This window comes from Oncorhynchus gorbuscha, linkage group LG22 (assembly GCF_021184085.1).
Source record: "Oncorhynchus gorbuscha isolate QuinsamMale2020 ecotype Even-year linkage group LG22, OgorEven_v1.0, whole genome shotgun sequence".
NCBI lineage: Eukaryota > Metazoa > Chordata > Actinopteri > Salmoniformes > Salmonidae > Oncorhynchus > Oncorhynchus gorbuscha.
The window spans coordinates 52,395,468-52,415,208 of NC_060194.1; the positions used below are offsets into that span (position 1 = coordinate 52,395,468).

At 39.8% G+C, this 19,741-nt stretch overlaps 1 protein-coding gene across 2 annotated transcripts in view; it reads right to left on the reverse strand.

Annotated features, from left to right (window-relative positions):
- Positions 1 to 19,741, reverse strand: part of tmem236 (transmembrane protein 236) — a 37,198-nt gene that overhangs the window by 10,577 nt on the left and 6,880 nt on the right. For both annotated transcript variants that reach the window (XM_046322121.1, XM_046322120.1), the window contains exons 2-3: positions 13,400 to 13,472; positions 6,797 to 6,926 (exon numbers count right to left, since the gene is read on the reverse strand). In XM_046322121.1, coding sequence (XP_046178077.1) covers positions 6,797 to 6,926; positions 13,400 to 13,472 — 203 coding nt within the window. The remainder of the gene's footprint in view (positions 1 to 6,796; positions 6,927 to 13,399; positions 13,473 to 19,741) is intronic.

Here is a 19,741-nt window from a genome sequence, read left to right on the forward strand (position 1 = left end):
AATCACGGATTACAAAAAGAAAACCAGCACCGTCACGGACCAGGATGTCTTGCTCCCAGGCAGACTAAATAACTTTTTTGCCCACTTTGAGGACAATACAGTGCCACTGACACTGCCCGCAACTAAAACATGCGGACTCTCCTTCACTGCAGCCAACGTGAGGAAAACATTTAAATGTGTCAACCCTCGCAAGGCTGCAGGCCCAGACGGCATCCCCAGCCGCGCCCTCAGAGCATGCGCAGACCAGCTGGCTGGTGTGTTTACGGACATATTCAATCAATCCCTATCCCAGTCTGTTGTTCCCACATGCTTCAAGATGGCCACCATTGTTCCTGTTCCCAAGAAAGCTAAGGTAACTGAGCTAAACGACTACCGCCCTGTAGCACTCACTTCCGTCATCATGAATTGCTTTGAGAGACTAGTCAAGGACCATATCACCTCCACCCTACCTGACACCCTAGACCCACTCCAATTTGCTTACTGCCCAAATAGGTCCACAAACGATGCAATCTCAACCACACTGCCCTATCCCATCTGGACAAGAGGAATACCTATGTGAGAATGCTGTTCATCGACTACAGCTCGGCATTTAACACCATAGTACCCTCCAAGCTCGTCATCAAGCTCGAGACCCTGGGTCTCGACCCCGCCCTGTGCAGCTGGGTACTGGACTTCCTGACGGGCCGCCCCCAGGTGGTGAGGGTAGGCAACAACATCTCCACCCCGCTGATCCTCAACACTGGGGCCTCACAAGGGTGCGTTCTGAGCCCTCTACTGTACTCCCTGTTCACCCACGACTGCGTGGCCACGCACGCCTCCAACTCAATCATCAAGTTTGCGGATGACACAACAATGGTAGGCTTGATTACCAACAACGACGAGACAGCCTACAGGGAGGAGGTGAGGGCCCTCGGAGTGTGGTGTCAGGAAAATAACCTCACACTCAACGTCAACAAAACTAAGGAGATGATTGTGTACTTCAGGAAACAGCAGAGGGAACACCCCACATCGATGGAACAGTAGTGGAGAGGGTAGTAAGTTTTAAGTTCCTCGGCGTACACATCACAGACAAACTGAATTGGTCCACCCACACAGACAGCATCGTGAAGAAGGCGCAGCAGCGCCTCTTCAACCTCAGGAGGCTGAAAAAATTTGGCTTGTCACCAAAAGCACTCAAACTTCTACAGATGCACAATCGAGAGCATCCTGTCGGGCTGTATCACCGCCTGGTACGGCAACTGCTCCGCCCACAACCGTAAGGCTCTCCAGAGGGTAGTGAGGTCTGCACAACGCATCACCGGGGGCAAACTACCTGCCCTCCAGGACACCTACACCACCCGATGTCACAGGAAGGCCATAAAGATCATCAAGGACAACAACCACCCGAGCCACTGCCTGTTCACCCCGCTATCATCCAGAAGGCGAGGTCAGTACAGGTGCATCAAAGCTGGGACAGATAGACTGAAAAACAGCTTATACCTCAAGGCCATCAGACTGTTAAACAGCCACCACTAACATTGAGTGGCTGCTGCCAACACACTGACTTTACTCCAGCCACTTTAATAATGGGAATTGATGGAAAATGATGTAAAATATATCACTAGCCACTTTAAACAATGCTACCTAATATAATGTTTACATACCCTACATTATTAATCTCATATGTATATACTGTACTCTATATCATCTACTGCATCCTTATGTAATACATGTATCACTAGCCACTTTAACTATGCCATTTTGTTTACATACTCATCTCATATGTATATACTGTACTCAATACCATCTACTGTATCTCGCCTATGCCGCTCTGTAACATCACTCATTCATATATCTTTATGTACATATTCTTTATCCCCTTACACTTGTGTCTATAAGGTAGTAGTTTTGGAATTGTTAGCTAGATTACATGTTGGTTATTACTGCATCTTCGGAACTAGAAGCACAAGCATTTCGCTACACTCGCACTAACATCTGCTTACCATGTGTATGTGACAAATAAAATTTGATTTGATTTGATTTACACGTACGCTACGGTCACAAGACGTAGGCCTCCTAATTGTCCCTAGAATTTCTAAGCAAACAGCTGGAGGCAGGGCTTTCTCCTATAGAGCTCCATTTTTATGGAACGGTCTGCCTACCCATGTCAGAGACGCAAACTCGGTCTCAGCCTTTAAGTCTTCACTGAAGACTCATCTCTTCAGTGGGTCATATGATTGAGTGTAGTCTGGCCCAGGAGTGGGAGGGTGAACGGAAAGGCTCTGGAGCAACGAACCGCCCTTGCTGTCTCTGCCTGGCCGGTTCCCCTCTTTCCACTGGGATTCTCTGCCTCTAACCCTATTACAGGGGCTGAGTCACTGGCTTACTGGGGCTCTCTCATGCCGTCCCTGGAGGGCGTGCGTCACCTGAGTGGGTTGATTAACTGATGTGGTCATCCTGTCTGGGTTGGTGCCCCCCCCTTGGGTTGTGCCACGGCGGAGATTTTTGTGGGCTATACTCAGCCTCGTCTCAGGATGGTAAGTTGGTGGTTGAAGATATCCCTCTAGTGGTGTGGGGGCTGTGCTTTGGCAAAGTGGGTGGGGTTATATCCTTCCTGTTTGGCCCTGTTTGGGGGTGTCATCGGATGGGACCACAGTGTCTCCTGACCCCTCCTGTCTCAGCCTCCAGTATTTATGCTGCAGTAGTTTGTGTTGGTGGGCTAGGGTCAGTTTGTTATATCTGGAGTACTTCTCCTGTCCTATCCGGTGTCCTATGTGAATTTAAGTATGCTCTCTCTAATTCTCTCTCTCTCTCTTTCTTTCTCTCTCTCGGAGGACCTGAGCCCTAGGACCATGTCTCAGGACTACCTGGCATGATGACTCCTTGCTGTCGCCAGTCCACCTGGCTGTGCTGCTGCTCCAGTTTCAACTGTTCTGCCTGTGATTATTATTATTTGACCATGCTGGTCATTTATGAACATTTGAACATCTTGGCCATGTTCTGTTATAATCTTCACCCGGCACAGCCAGAAGAGGACTGGCCACCCCACATAGCCTGGTTCCTCTCTAGGTTTCTTCCTTGGTTTTGGCCTTTCTAGGGAGTTTCTCCTAGCCACCGTGCTTCTGTACCTACATTGCTTGCCGTTTGGGGTTTTAGGCTGGGTTTCTGTACAGCACTTTGAGATATCAGCTGATGTACAAAGAGCTATATAAATACATTGATTTGATTTGATCACTCCCATGTTCCAATGGAACATTTTGTTAGCTAATACAAGTTGATCATTTTAAAAGGCAAATTGATCATTAGAAAAGCCTTTTGCATTTATGTTCTCACAGCTGAAAACTGTTGTCCTGATTAAAGAAGCAATAAAGAAAATGGCATTCTGTTGAGTATCTGGAGCATCAGCATTTGTGGTTTTGACTACAGGCTGAAAATGTCCAGAAACAAAGCACTTTATTCTGAAACTAGTCAGTCTACACCTCACATCTTCATTAAATATTACCCGCAAAACACCAGTGTCATCGTCAACAGTGAAGAGGTGACTCCGGGATGCTGGCCTTCTAGGCAGAGTTGCAAAGAAAAAGCCATATCTCAGACTGGCCAATAAAAATAAAAGATTAAGATGGGCAAAATAACACAGACACTGGACAGAGGAACTCTGCTTAGAAGGCCAGTACCCCGGAGTCGCCTCTTCACTGTTGACGTCGAGACTGGTGTTTTGCGGGTACTATTTAATGAAGCTGCCAGTTGAGGACTTATGAGGCGTTTGTCTCTCAAACTAGACACTAATGTACTTCTCCTCGTGCTCAGATGGGCACCGGGGCCTCCCACTCTTTCTATTCTGGTTAGGGCCAGTTTGCTCTGTTCTGTGAAGGGAGTAGTACACAGCGTTGTACGAGATCTTCAGTTTCTTAGCAATTTCTTGCATGGAATAGCCTTCATTTCTCAGAACAACAATAGACTGACGAGTTTCAGAAGAAAGTGCTTTGTTTCTAGACATTTTGAGCCTGTAATCGAACCCACAAATGCTGATGCTCCAGATACTTAACTAGTCTAAAGGCCAGCTTTGTTGCTTCTTTAATCAGAACAGTTTTCAGCTGTGCTAAAATAATTGCATAATTTTCTAATGATCAATTAGCTTTTTAAAATGATCAACTTCGATTAGCTAACACAACGTGCCATTGGAAAACAGGAGTGATGGTTGCTGATATTGGATCTCTGTACGCCTATATAGATATTCCACTCAAAATCAGCTGTTTCCAGCTACAATAGTAATTTACAACATTAACAATGTCTACACTGTATTTCTGATCAATTTGATGTTATTTGTATGTTTTTTGACTGCACTGGGCCTTTAAAATATTTTAACTTTTGTAAAGGCAGTTTCTTGGCAATTTCTTCTTCAAATTCATTTCTCAGAACAAGAACAGGACATTTCAAGGAAATTTCTAAGTGACCCCAAACTTTTGAACTGTAGTATACATCACTAGTAGAAGATATACATAACTAGTAGTATCAGTAGCAGATATACATCACTAGTAGTATCAGTAGAAGATATACATCACTAGTAGTATCAGTAGAAGATATACATCACTAGTAGTATCAGTAGCAGATATACATCACCAGTAGCAGATATAAATTAATAGTAGCAGATATACATCACTAGTAGCAGATATACATCACTAGTAGCAGATATTCATCACTAGTAGAAGATATACATCACTAGTAGAAGATATACATCACTAGTAGCAGATATACATCACTAGTAGCAGATATTCATCACTAGTGGCAGATATTCATCACTAGTAGAAGATATACATCACTAGTAGCAGATATACATCACTAGTAGCAGATATTCATCACTAGTGGCAGATATTCATCACTAGTAGAAGATATACATCACTAGTAGCAGATATACATCACTAGTAGAAGATATACATCACTAGTAGAAGATATACATCACTAGTAGCAGATATACATCACTAGTAGAAGATATACATCACTAGTAGAAGATATACATTACTAGTAGCAGATTTATCACTACCATCTGAAGTAAGTGAGGCAGTAACAACGGTACCATGCCCAGTGAGGCAGTAACAACAGTAATATGCCAAGTGAGGCAGTAACAACGGCACCATGCCCAGTGAGGCAGTAACAACAGTAATATGCCAAGTGAGGCAGTAACAACGGCACCATGCCCAGTGAGGCAGTAACAACGGCACCATGCCCAGTGAGGCAGTAACAACAGTAATATGCCCAGTGAGGCAGTAACAACAGTAATATGCCCAGTGAGGCAGTAACAACGGCACCATGCCCAGTGAGGCAGTAACAACAGTAATATGCCCAGTGAGGCAGTAACAACGGCACCATGCCCAGTGAGGCAGTAACAACGGCACCATGCCCAGTAAGGCAGTAACAACGGTACCATGCCCAGTGAGGCAGTAACAACAGTAATATGCCCAGTGAGGCAGTAACAACGGCACCATGCCCAGTGAGGCAGTAACAACGGTACCATGCCCAGTGAGGCAGTAACAACAGTAATATGCCCAGTGAGGCAGTAACAACGGCACCATGCCCAATGAGGCAGTAACAACGGTACCATGCCCAGTGAGGCAGTAACAACAGTAATATGCCCAGTGAGGCAGTAACAATGGCACCATGCCCAGTGAGGCAGTAACAACAGTAATATGCCCAGTGAGGCAGTAACAACAGTAATATGCCCAGTGAGGCAGTAACAACGGCACCATGCCCAGTGAGGCAGTAACAACAGTAATATGCCCAGTGAGGCAGTAACAACGGCACCATGCCCAGTGAGGCAGTAACAACGGTACCATGCCCAGTGAGGCAGTAACAACGGCACCATGCCCAGTGAGGCAGTAACAACGGTACCATGCCCAGTGAGGCAGTAATAACAGTAATATGCCCAGTGAGGCAGTAACAATGGCACCATGCCCAGTGAGGCAGTAACAACAGTAATATGCCCAGTGAGGCAGTAACAACGGCACCATGCCCAGTGAGGCAGTAACAACGGCACCATGCCCAGTGAGGCAGTAACAACGGCACCATGCCCAGTGAGGCAGTAACAACGGCACTATGCCCAGTGAGGCAGTAACAATGGCACCATGCCCAGTGAGGCCGTAATAACAGTAATATGCCCAGTGAGGCAGTAACAACGGCACCATGCCCAGTGAGGCAGTAACAACGGCACCATGCCCAGTGAGGCAGTAACAATGGCACCATGCCCAGTGAGGCCGTAATAACAGTAATATGCCCAGTGAGGCAGTAACAATGGCACCATGCCCAGTGAGGCAGTAACAACAGTAATATGCCCAGTGAGGCAGTAACAACGGCACCATGCCCAGTGAGGCAGTAACAACGGCACCATGCCCAGTGAGGCAGTAACAACGGCACCATGCCCAGTGAGGCAGTAACAACGGCACCATGCCCAGTGAGGCAGTAACAACGGTACCATGCCCAGTGAGGCAGTAACAACGGCACCATGCCCAGTGAGGCAGTAACAACGGCACCATGCCCAGTGAGGCAGTAACAACGGTACCATGCCCAGTGAGGCAGTAACAACGGTACCATGCCCAGTGAGGCAGTAACAACGGCACCATGCCCAGTGAGGCAGTAACAACGGCACCATGCCCAGTGAGGCAGTAACGACAGTACCATGCCCAGTGAGGCAGTAACGACAGTACCATGCCCGGTGAGGCAGTAACAACCGCACCATGCCCAGTGAGGCAGTAATAACAGCACCATGCCCAGTGAGGCAGTAACGACAGTACCATGCCCAGTGAGGCAGTAACGACAGTACCTTGCCCAGTGAGGCAGCACGGCCGGATCCTCTCGATGATATCCACACAGATGAGAGAGAAGAGCACAAGAGAGACGGGCAGCTCAGAGAAGTGGTCCTGTCTGTACTGGGGTCCCTTATCCACCTGCACCTGAATGGACCAACGTAGAGCGAGATTGAGTTAGGGTTTAGGGCTATGGGTTAAGATTAGATGTCAGGGGTTAAGGTTAGGGTTAGATGTCAGGGGTTAAGGCAGTTCAGAGAAGTGGTCCTATCTGTACTGTGATTCTTTATCCACCTGCTTGGAGCAACTTAGAGAGAAACAGTTAAGGGTTAGGGTAAGGGCTTGGGGTTAGGATTTGCAGTTAGAGTGTTAAGGAAGTGCAGAGTATCTGTCCACCTGCATCAGAGAAAATGTCTTCTGTAACCATGTGTCAAATCAAATTTTATTTGTCACATGCGTCAAATACAACAGGTATTCAACGCTTACTTAGAAGCCCTTAAACAACAATGCAGTTGAGAAAATGCCTAAAAGAAAGTAAGAGATAAGAACAACAAATGATTAAAGAGCAGCAGTAAATAACAATAGCGGGGCTGTATACAGGGGGTACCGGTAAAGCGTCAATGTGCGGGGGCACCGGTGTTGAGGTAATTAAGGTAAAATGTACATGTGCAGTCATGGCCAAAAGTTTTGAGAATGACACAAATATTAATTTCCACAAAGTTTGCTGCTTCAGTGTCTAGATATTTTTGTCAGATGTTACTATGGAATACTGACGTATAATTACAAGCATTTCATAAGTGTCAAAGGCTTTTATTGACAATTACATGAAGATGCAAAGAGTCAGGATTTGCAGTGTTGACCCCTCTTTTTCAAGTCCTCTGCAATCCGCCCTGACATGCTGTCAATTAACTTCTGGGCCACATCCTGACTGATGGCAGTCCATTCTTGCATAATCAATGCTTGGAGTTTGTCAGAATTGGTGGGTTTTTGTTTGTCTACCCGCCTCTTGAGGATTGACCACACGTTCTAAATGGGATTAAGGTCTGGGGAGTTTCCTGGCCATGGACCCAAAATATCCATGTTTTGTTCCCAGAGCCACCTAGTTATTACCTTTTCCTTATGGCAAGGTGCTCCATCATGCTGGAAAAGGCGTTGTTCATCACCAAACTGTTCCTGGATGGTTGGGAGAAGTTGCTCTCGGAGGATGTGTTGGTACCGTTCTTTATTCATGGCTGTGTTCTTATGCAAAATTGTAAGTGAGCCCACTCCCTCGGCTGAGAAGAAACCCCACACATGAATGTTCTCAGGATGCTTACCTGTTGGCATGACACAGGAATGATGGTAGCGCTCACCTTGTCTTCTCCGGACAATCTTTATTCCGGATGCCCCAAACAACCGGAAAGTGGATTCATCAGAGAAAATGACTTTACCCCAGTCCTCAGCAGTCCAATCCCTGTACCTTTTGCAAAATATCAGTCTGTACCTGATGTTTTTCCTGGAGAGAAGTGGCTTCTTTGCTGCCCTTCTTGACACCAGGCCATCCTCCATAAATCTTCGCCTCACTGTGCGTGCAGATGCACTCACATCTGTCTGCTTCCATTTCTGAGCAAGGTCTGTACTGGTGGTGCCCCAATCCCGCAGCTGAATCAACATTAGGAGACGGTCCTGGCGCTTGCTGGACTTTCTTGGGCGCCATGAAGCCTTCTTCACAACAATTGAACAGCTCTCCTTGACGTTTTTTGATGATCCGATAAATGGTTGATTTAGGTGCAATCTTACTGACAACAATATCCTTGCCTGTGAAGTCCTTTTTGTGCAAATCAATGACGACGGCACGTGTTTCCTTGCAGGTAACCATGGTTGACAGAGGAAGAACAATGATTCCAAGCACCACCCTCCTTTTGAAGCTTCCAGTCTGTTATTTGAACTCAATCAGGATGACAGAGTGATCTCCAGCCTTGTCCTTGTCAACTCTCACACCTGTGTTAATGAGAGAATCACTGACATGATGTCAGCTGGTCCTTTTGTGGCAGGGCTGAAATGCAGTGGAAATGTTTTTGGGGGATTCAGTTCAATTGCCAAATAGGGACTTTGTATTTGCAATTCATCTGAACACTTCATAGCATTCTGGAGTATATGCAAATTGCCATCATACTGAGGCAGCAGACTTTGTGAAAATTAATATTTGTGTCATTCTCAAAACCTTTGGCCAGGACTGAACAGTTGAAGTTGGGACTTTACATACACCTTAGCCAAATACATTTAAAAGCAGTTTTTTTTCCACAAGCTTCCCACAATAATAATTTACATTTCAACTCCATTTCACAATTCCTGATATTTCGTCCGAGTAAAAAATCCTTGTCTTAAGTCAATTATGATCAACACTATATTTTAAGAATGTGAAATGTCAGAATAATAGTAGAGATAATTATTTATTTCAGCTTGTATTTCTTTCATCACATTCCTAGTGTATCAGAAGTTTACATACACTCAATTAGTATTTGGTAGCATTGCCTTTAAATTATTTAACTTGGGTCAAACGTTTCAGGTAGCCTTCCACAAGCTTCCCACAATAAGTTGGGTGAATTTTGGCCCATTCCTTCTGACAGAGCTGGTGTAACTGAGTATGGTTTGTACATTAGGCCTCCTTGCTCGCACACACTTTTTCAGATCTGCCGGCAAATTTTCTATAGGACTTAGGTCAGGGATTTGTGATGGCCACTCCAATACCTTGACTTTGTTGTCCTTAAGCCATTTTGCAACAACTTTGAAAGTATGCTTGGGGTCATTGTCCATTTGGAAGATCCATTTGCAGCCAAGCTTTAACTTCCTGATGGCTTGAGATGTTGCTTCAATATATCCATATCATTTTCCTGCCTTATGGTGCCATCTATTTTGTGAAGTGCACCAGTCCCTCCTGCAGCAAAGCACCCCCACAACATGATGCTGCCACCCCCGTGCTTCACGGTTTGGATAGTGTTCGGCTTGCAAGCCTCCCCCTTTTTCCTCCAAACAAAATGATGGTCATTATGGCCAAACAGTTCTATTTTTGTTTCATCAGACCAGAGGACATTTCTCCAACAAGTACGATCTTTGTACCCATGTGCAATTGCAAACTTTAGTCTTGCTTTTTATGGCAGTTTTGGAGCAGTGGCTTCTTCCTTGCTGACCGCCCTTTCAGGTTATGTCAATATAGGACTCGTTTTACTGTGGATATAGATAATTTTGTACCCGTTTCCTCCAGCATCTTCACAAGGTCCAATGCTGTTGTTCTGTAATTGATTTGCACTTTTCGCACCAAACTACATGAATCTCTAGGAGAAAGAACACGTCTCCTTCCTTAGCGGTATGACGGCTGCATGGTCCCATAGTGTTTATACTTGCATAGTATTGTTTGTACATATACATGTGGTACCTTCAGGCATTTGAACCAGACTTGTGGAGGTCTACAATTTGTTTTCTGAGATATTGGCTAAATTATTTAGATTTTCCCATGATGTCAAGCATAGAGGCACTGAGTTTGAAGGTAGGCCTTGAAATACATCCAGGGGTACACCTCCAATTGACTCAAATGATGTCAATTAGCCTATCAGAAGCTTCTAAAGCCATGACATCATTTTCTGGAATTTCCAAGCTGTTTAAAGGCACAGTCAACTTAGTGTATGTACACTTCTGACCCACAGGAATTGTGATACAGTGATTTATAAGTGAAATAATCTGTCTGTAAACAATTGTTGGAAAAATTACTTGTGTCATGCACAAAGTAGATGTCCTAACCGACTTGCCTAAACTATAGTTTGTTGAGAAGAAATTTGTGGAGTGGTTGAAAAATGTGTTTTAATGACTCCAATGTAAGTGTATGTAAACTTCCGACTTCAACTGTAGGAAGAGTTATTACATTTTCCATCCAATTTTTATTCAAGTATCGTCATACCTTAAAAGTCTGTGATGGAAAGAGAAAGTTTTGGTACAATTTTCTTAATGCTGACAGATAATTGATTAGTTCGACATGGTGGGATATAAATAATTATGCAAGAAATGGCAGTGGAAACACCTTCATGCTCAAATATTGATTTAATAACCATCATATGGAGTAAGGTGATGATATGGTGTGTGGTCCTCCCACCACAACTCTGAAAAGCATGGAGTTTATTAGGCTACAGATGAAAACATTTATGAACTTCACAGGCTGGTGAAAGGTCATGAGCTTGGTGCTCCTTTCCAATAAATATTGAAGGGCTGATTCTGGTGACATGATGATCCATGCTTGATTGCCGTTTGACAATAAAAATATTCTCCCTTTTATCCATAATTATCTCATGGAGACTAGCCTACCCGTTCTGTATCTGTGAGCTGTTGGCCAGAGTGCATATACCATGACCAGAGTAGGCATATTTGCTATTTAATGTAACCGTTTTTGTGACAAAAGCAAATGGTAGAGTTGAAAATGCAATAAAACACATTGAACTTTAGATGTTTTTCGGTACATGAAAACTTACGCAAAAAAAAGTATATTTTGTGTGCACTACATCACACAAATTTGTTATCTGCATCAAGTCAGTTTGGTGGAAACCTATAACGTATACCTATAGAGACACCGTCAGGAAAACGTCTTCATAGAGACACCGTCAGGAAAACGTCTTCATAGAGAGACACCGTCAGGAAAACGTCTTCATAGAGACACCGTCAGGAAAACGTCTTCATAGAGACACCGTCAGGAAAACGTCTTCATAGAGACACCGTCAGGAAAACGTCTTCATAGAGACACCGTCAGGAAAACGTCTTCATAGAGACACCGTCAGGAAAACGTCTTCATAGAGAGACACCGTCAGGAAAACGTCTTCATAGAGACACCGTCAGGAAAACGTCTTCATAGAGACACCGTCAGGAAAACGTCTTCATAGAGAGACACCGTCAGGAAAACGTCTTCATAGAGACACCGTCAGGAAAACGTCTTCATAGAGACACCGTCAGGAAAACGTCTTCATAGAGACACCGTCAGGAAAACGTCTTCATAGAGACACCGTCAGGAAAACGTCTTCATAGAGAGACACCGTCAGGAAAACGTCTTCATAGAGACACCGTCAGGAAAACGTCTTCATAGAGACACCGTCAGGAAAACGTCTTCATAGAGACACCGTCAGGAAAACGTCTTCATAGAGACACCGTCAGGAAAACGTCTTCATAGAGAGACACCGTCAGGAAAACGTCTTCATAGAGAGACACCGTCAGGAAAACGTCTTCATAGAGACACCGTCAGGAAAACGTCTTCATAGAGACACCGTCAGGAAAACGTCTTCATAGAGAGACACCGTCAGGAAAACGTCTTCATAGAGACACCGTCAGGAAAACGTCTTCCTAGAGAGACACCGTCAGGAAAACGTCTTCATAGAGAGACACCGTCAGGAAAACGTCTTCATAGAGAGACACCGTCAGGAAAACGTCTTCATAGAGACACCGTCAGGAAAACGTCTTCATAGAGACACCGTCAGGAAAACGTCTTCATAGAGAGACACCGTCAGGAAAACGTCTTCATAGAGACACCGTCAGGAAAACGTCTTCATAGAGAGACACCGTCAGGAAAACGTCTTCATAGAGACACCGTCAGGAAAACGTCTTCATAGAGACACCGTCAGGAAAACGTCTTCATAGAGACACCGTCAGGAAAACGTCTTCATAGAGAGACACCGTCAGGAAAACGTCTTCATAGAGACACCGTCAGGAAAACGTCTTCATAGAGAGACACAGTCAGGAAAACGTCTTCATAGAGAGACACCGTCAGGAAAACGTCTTCATAGAGAGACACCGTCAGGAAAACGTCTTCATAGAGACACCGTCAGGAAAACGTCTTCATAGAGACACCGTCAGGAAAACGTCTTCATAGAGAGACACCGTCAGGAAAACGTCTTCATAGAGACACCGTCAGGAAAACGTCTTCATAGAGACACCGTCAGGAAAACGTCTTCATAGAGACACCGTCAGGAAAACATCTTCATAGAGACACCGTCAGGAAAACGTCTTCATAGAGACACCGTCAGGAAAACGTCTTCATAGGGACACCGTCAGGAAAACGTCTTCATAGAGACACCGTCAGGAAAACGTCTTCATGAGATAGAAAAATCTAAAATCTTCGTTATAAGATTTTGGCAGTAAGATCTCATTGCATGTCCTGAACATCAGCGAAGGAGATACTATGAAAGAGGAATGTAGCTGGTATATTTGGTGACCAAGTGTTGGTTATTAGGGTTAAGGTTAAGGTGAGACGGTCAGGGTGAGACGGTCAGGGTGAGACGGTCAAGGTGAGACGGTCAGGGTGAGACGGTCAGGGTGAGACGGTCAGGGTGAGACGGTCAGGGTGAGATGGTCAGGGTGAGACGGTCAGGGTGAGAATGTAATGACATGACGTAACCTTGTGTTTGAATTCCTACTTCATTCCACCGTGGATCAGGTTAATAGTTAAGCTGTTCTATTTAGGATTGTTTGTGAGTACCTGACTCCCCATCACATCCTGTTCCTGTGTGTGTGTTTGGTCACTGTGCACACATACTCCACTCACAAGAGAGTCAAAGTCAAGTGACACATGCCCTGCATTTATATAAAAAAATAAAAATATGTTTTACCTTGGAACCGGCGATCAGAATAGAGAAGCATGGTAATGTGCACAGAATCACATAGGCCAATGTTGTTGGTCTCCTGAAAAACAGCATGTTAGTCAATGACATAGGCCATACTACAATCCAAATCCTCCAATACCGCATTGCAAGTGCCTCTACCAACTGAGCTACAGAGGAAAATGTAATATATAATGTAATGTGTAATTAATAATGTAATGTATGACGTAAAATATATATATATATATTTTTATATATGTTATTTATATTGAATCATGTATAATATTATGAGTAATGTATAATGCAAAGTGTGATGTATAATGTATAATGTAATGTATAATGTATAATATACACTACTTCCGGCGCCGACAGAGATGGCCGCCTCGCTTCGCGTTCCTAGAAAACTATGCAGTTTGTTTTTTTACGTGTTATTTCTTACATTAGTACCCCAGGTCATCTTAGGTTTCATTACATACAGTCGAGAAGAACTACTGAATATAAGAGCAGCGTCAACTCACCATCAGTACGACCAAGAATATGACTTTTGCAAAGCGGATGCTGTGTACCACTCCCCAGTATACTTCTCGCCAATGTCCAGTCTCTTGACAACAAGGTTGATGAAATCCGAACAAGGGTAGCATTCCAGAGGGATATCAGAAACTGTAACGTTCTTTGCTTCACAGAAACATAGCTCACTGGAGAGACGCTATCAGAGTCGGTGCAGCCAGCTGGTTTCTCCATGCATCGCGCCGACAGAAACAAACATCTTTCTGGTAAGAAAAGGGGCGGGGGCGTATGCCTTATGGCTAACGAGACGTGGTGTGGTCACAACAACATACAGGAACTCAAGTCCTTCTGTTCACCTGATTTAGAATTCCTCACAATCAAATGTCGACCGCATTATCTACCAAGGGAATTCTCTTCGATTATAATCACAGCCGTATATATTCCCCCCCAAGCAGACACATCGATGGCTCTGAACGAACTTTATTTGACTCTTTGCAAACTGGAATCCATACATCCTGTGGCTGCATTCATTGTAGCTGGGGATTTTAACAAGGCTAATCTGAAAACAAGACTCCCTAAATTGTATCAGCATATCGATTGCGCAACCAGGGCTGGCAAAACCTTGGATCACTGCTATTCTAACTTCCGCGACGCATATAAGGCCCTGCCCCGCCCTCCTTTCGGAAAAGCTGACCACGACTCCATTTTGTTGATCCCTGCCAACAGACAGAAACTAAAACAAGAAGCTCCCACGCTGAGGTCTGTTCAACGCTGGTCCGACCAATCTGATTCCACACTCCAAGACTGCTTCCATCACGTGGACTGGGATATGTTTCGTATTACGTCAGACAACAACATTGACGAATACGCTGATTCGGTGTGCGAGTTCATTAGAATGTGCGTTGAAGATGTCGTTCCCATAGCAACGATTAAAACATTCCCAAACCAGAAACCGTGGATTGATGGCAGCATTCGCGTGAAACTGAAAGCGCGAACCACTGCTTTTAATCAGGGCAAGGTGACCGGAAACATGACCGAATACAAACAGTGTAGCTATTCCCTGCGCAAGGCAATCAAACAAGCTAAGCGTCAGTATAGAGACAAAGTAGAATCTCAATTCAACAGCTCAGACACAAGAGGTATGTGGCAGGGTCTACAGTCAATCACGGATTACAAAAAGAAACCCAGCCCAGTCACGGACCAGGATGTCTTGCTCCCAGGCAGACTAAATTACTTTTTTGCCCTCTTTGATGACAATACAGTGCCACTGACAAGGCCTGCCACTGCAAGGCCTGCAACGAAAACACGCGGTCTCTCCTTCACTGCAGCCGAGGTGAGTAAGACATTTAAACGTGTTGACCCGTCTCGACCCCGCCCTGTGCAACTGGGTACTGGACTTCCTGACGGGCCACCCCCAGGTGGTGAGGGTAGGCAACAACATCTCCTCCCTGCTGATCCTCAACACGGGGGCCCCACAGGGGTGCGTTCTGAGCCCTCTCCTGTACTCCCTGTTCACCCACGACTGCGTGGCCACGCACGCCTCCAACTCAATCATCAAGTTTGCGGACGACACAACAGTGGTAGGCTTCATTACCAACAACGACGAGACGGCCTACAGGGAGGAGGTGAGGGCCCTCGGAGTGTGGTGTCAGGAAAATAACCTCACACTCAACGTCAACAAAACTAAGGAGATGATTGTGGACTTCAGGAAACAGCAGAGGGATCACCCCCCTATCCACATCGATGGGACAGTAGTGGAGAGGGTAGCAAGTTTTAAGTTCCTCGGCATACACATCACAGACAAACTGAATTGGTCCACTCACACTGACAGCGTCGTGAAGAAGGCGCAGCAGCACCTCTTCAACCTCAGGAGGCTGAAGAAATTCGGCTGGTCACCAAAAGCACTCACAAACTTCTACAGATGCACAATCGAGAGCATCCTGGCGGGCTGTATCACCGCCTGGTACGGCAACTACTCCGCCCACAACCGTAAGGACCGAGGGACTGAGAGACTGAAAAACAGCTTATATCTCAAAAACAGCTTATATCTCAAGGCCATCAGACTGTTAAACAGCCACCACTAACATTGAGTGACTGCTGCCAACACACTGACTCAACTGCAGCCACTTTAATAATGGGAATTGATGGGAAATGTAAAATATATCACTAGCCACTTTAAACAATGCTACTTAATATAATGTTTACATACCCTACATTATTAATCTCATATGTATACGTATATACTGTACTCTATATCATCTACTGCATCTTTATGTAATACATGTATCACTAGCCACTTTAACTATGCCACTTTGTTTACATACTCATCTCATATATATATACTGTACTCGATACCATCTACTGTATGCCGCTCTGTACCATCACTCATTGATATATCTTTATGTACATATTCTTTATCCCCTTACACTTGTGTCTATAAGGTAGTAGTTTTGGAATTGTTAGCTTGATTACTTATTGGTTATTACTGCATTGTCGGAACTAGAAGCACAAGCATTTCGCTACACTCGCATTAACATCTGCTAACCATGTGTATGTGACAAATCAAATTTGATTTGATTTGTAATGTAAGGTATAATGTAATGTGTAATTTAATATATAGTAATGTATAATTTAATGTAAAATGTAAGGTATAGTAAGGTATAATGTAATGTTATGTATAATGTAATGTGTAATGTATAATGCAATGTATAGTAAAGTATAATGTAATGTATAATTTAAAGGTATAATGTAATGTGTACAATATAATGTAATGTAATATAAGGTAATGTATAATAGTGTATAATATAATGTAAGGTATAATGTAATGTATAATGTATAATATAATATAATGTATAATGTATAATATAATGTATAATGTATAATGTAAGGTATAATGTAATGTATAATGTAATGTATAATATAATGTATAATGTAATGTATAGTATAATGTAATGTATAATGTAATATAATGTATAATGTATAATATAATGTAATGTATAATGTAATGTATAGTATAATGTAATGTATAATGTAATTTAATGTATAATGTATAATATAATATAATGTATAATGTATAATATAATATAATGTATAATATAATGTAATGTATAATGTAATGTATAATGTATAATATAATATAATGTATAATGTAATGTATAATGTAATGTAATGTAATGTATAATGTATAATGTAATGTATAGTATAATGTAATGTATAATATAATGTATAATGTAAGGTATAATGTAATGTATAATGTATAATGTAATGTAATATGTAATGTAATGTAGATTGTAATATATAATGTAATGTATAATGTATAATATAATGTATAATGTATAATATAATGTATAATGTATAATGTAAGGTATAATGTAATGTATAATGTAATGTATAATGTAATGTATAATGTATAATGTAATGTATAATGTAATGTATAATGTATAATGTAATGTATAATATAATGTATAATGTATAATATAATGTATAATGTAATGTATAATGTAATGTATAATGTAATGTATAATATATAATATAATGTATAATGTAATGTATAATATAATGTAGAATGTATAATGTATAATGTATAATGTATAATGTAGAATGTATAATGTATAATATAATGTATAATGTATAATGTATAATATAATGTATAATGTATAATGTATAATGTATAATATAATGTATAATGTAATGTATAATATAATGTAGAATGTATAATGTATAATGTATAATATAATGTATAATGTATAATGTATAATGTATAATGTATAATATAATGTATAATGTAATGTATAATATAATGTAGAATGTATAATGTATAATGTAGAATGTAGAATGTATAATGTAATGTATAGTATAATGTATAATGTATAATGTAATGTATAATGTAATGTATAATGTATAATGTATAGTATAATGTATAATGTATAATGTAATGTAGAATGTATAATGTAATGTATAATGTAATGTATAATGTAATGTATAATATAATGTATAATGTATAATGTATAATGTATAGTATAATGTATAATGTATAATGTAATGTATAATGTAATGTATAATGTAATGTATAATGTAATGTATAATATAATGTATAATGTAATGTAATGTATAATGTAATGTATAATGTAATGTATAATGTAATGTATAATGTAATGTATAATGTAATGTAATGTATAATGTAATGTATAATGTAATGTATAATGTAATGTAATGTATAATGTAATGTATAATGTATAATATAATGTATAATATAATGTATAATGTAATGTATAATGTAATGTATAATGTAATGTATAATGTAATGTAATGTATAATGTAATGTATAATGTATAATATAATGTATAATATAATGTATAATGTAAGGTATAATGTAAGGTATAATGTATAATGTAATGTAATATGTAATGTAATGTAGATTGTAATATATAATGTAATGTATAATGTATAATATAATGTATAATGTATAATATAATGTATAATGTATAATATAATGTATAATGTATAATGTAAGGTATAATGTAATGTATAATGTAATGTATAATGTATAATGTAATGTATAATGTATAATGTAATGTATAATGTAATGTATAATGTATAATGTATAATGTAATGTATAATGTAAGGTATAATGTAAGGTATAATGTAATGTATAATGTAATGTATAATGTATAATGTATAATGTAATGTATAATGTAATGTATAATGTAAGGTATAATGTAATGTATAATGTAATGTAATGTATAATGTATAATGTAATGTATAATGTAATGTATAATGTAATGTATAATGTATAATGTATAATGTATAATGTAATGTATAATATAATGTATAATGTAATGTATAATATAATGTAATGTATAATGTAATGTATAATGTAATGTATAATGTAATGTATAATGTAATGTATAATGTAATGTATAATATATAATGTAATGTATAATGTATAATGTATAATGTATAATATAATATAATGTATAATGTATAATATAATGTATAATGTAATGTATAATATAATGTATAATGTAATGTATAATATAATGTATAATGTAATGTATAATATATAATGTAATGTATAATGTATAATGTAATGTATAATATAATGTATAATGTAATGTATAATATAATGTATAATGTAATGTATAATATAATGTATAATGTAATGTATAATATATAATGTAATGTATAATATAATGTATAATGTAATGTATAATGTAATGTATAATATATAATGTAATGTATAATGTTATGTATAATGTATAATATAATGTATAATGTATAATATAATGTATAATGTAATGTATAATATAATGTATAATGTATAATATAATGTATAATGTAATGTATTGTATAATGTAATGTATAGTATAATGTAATGTATAATATAATATAATGTAATGTATAGTATAATGTAATGTATAATGTAATGTATAATATAATGTATAATATAATGTATAATGTAATGTATAATGTAATGTATAATATAATGTATAATGTAATGTATAATGTAATGTATAATGTAATGTATAATATAATGTATAATGTAATGTATAGTATAATGTAATGTATAGTATAATGTAATGTATAATATAATATAATGTAATGTATTGTATAATGTAATGTATAGTATAATGTAATGTATAATATAATATAATGTAATGTATAGTATAATGTATAGTATAATGTAATGTATAATGTAATGTATAATGTAATGTATAATGTAATGTATAATATAATGTATAATGTAATGTATAATATAATGTATAATGTAATGTATAATATAATGTATAATGTAATGTATAATATAATGTATAATGTAATGTATAATATAATGTAATGTATAAT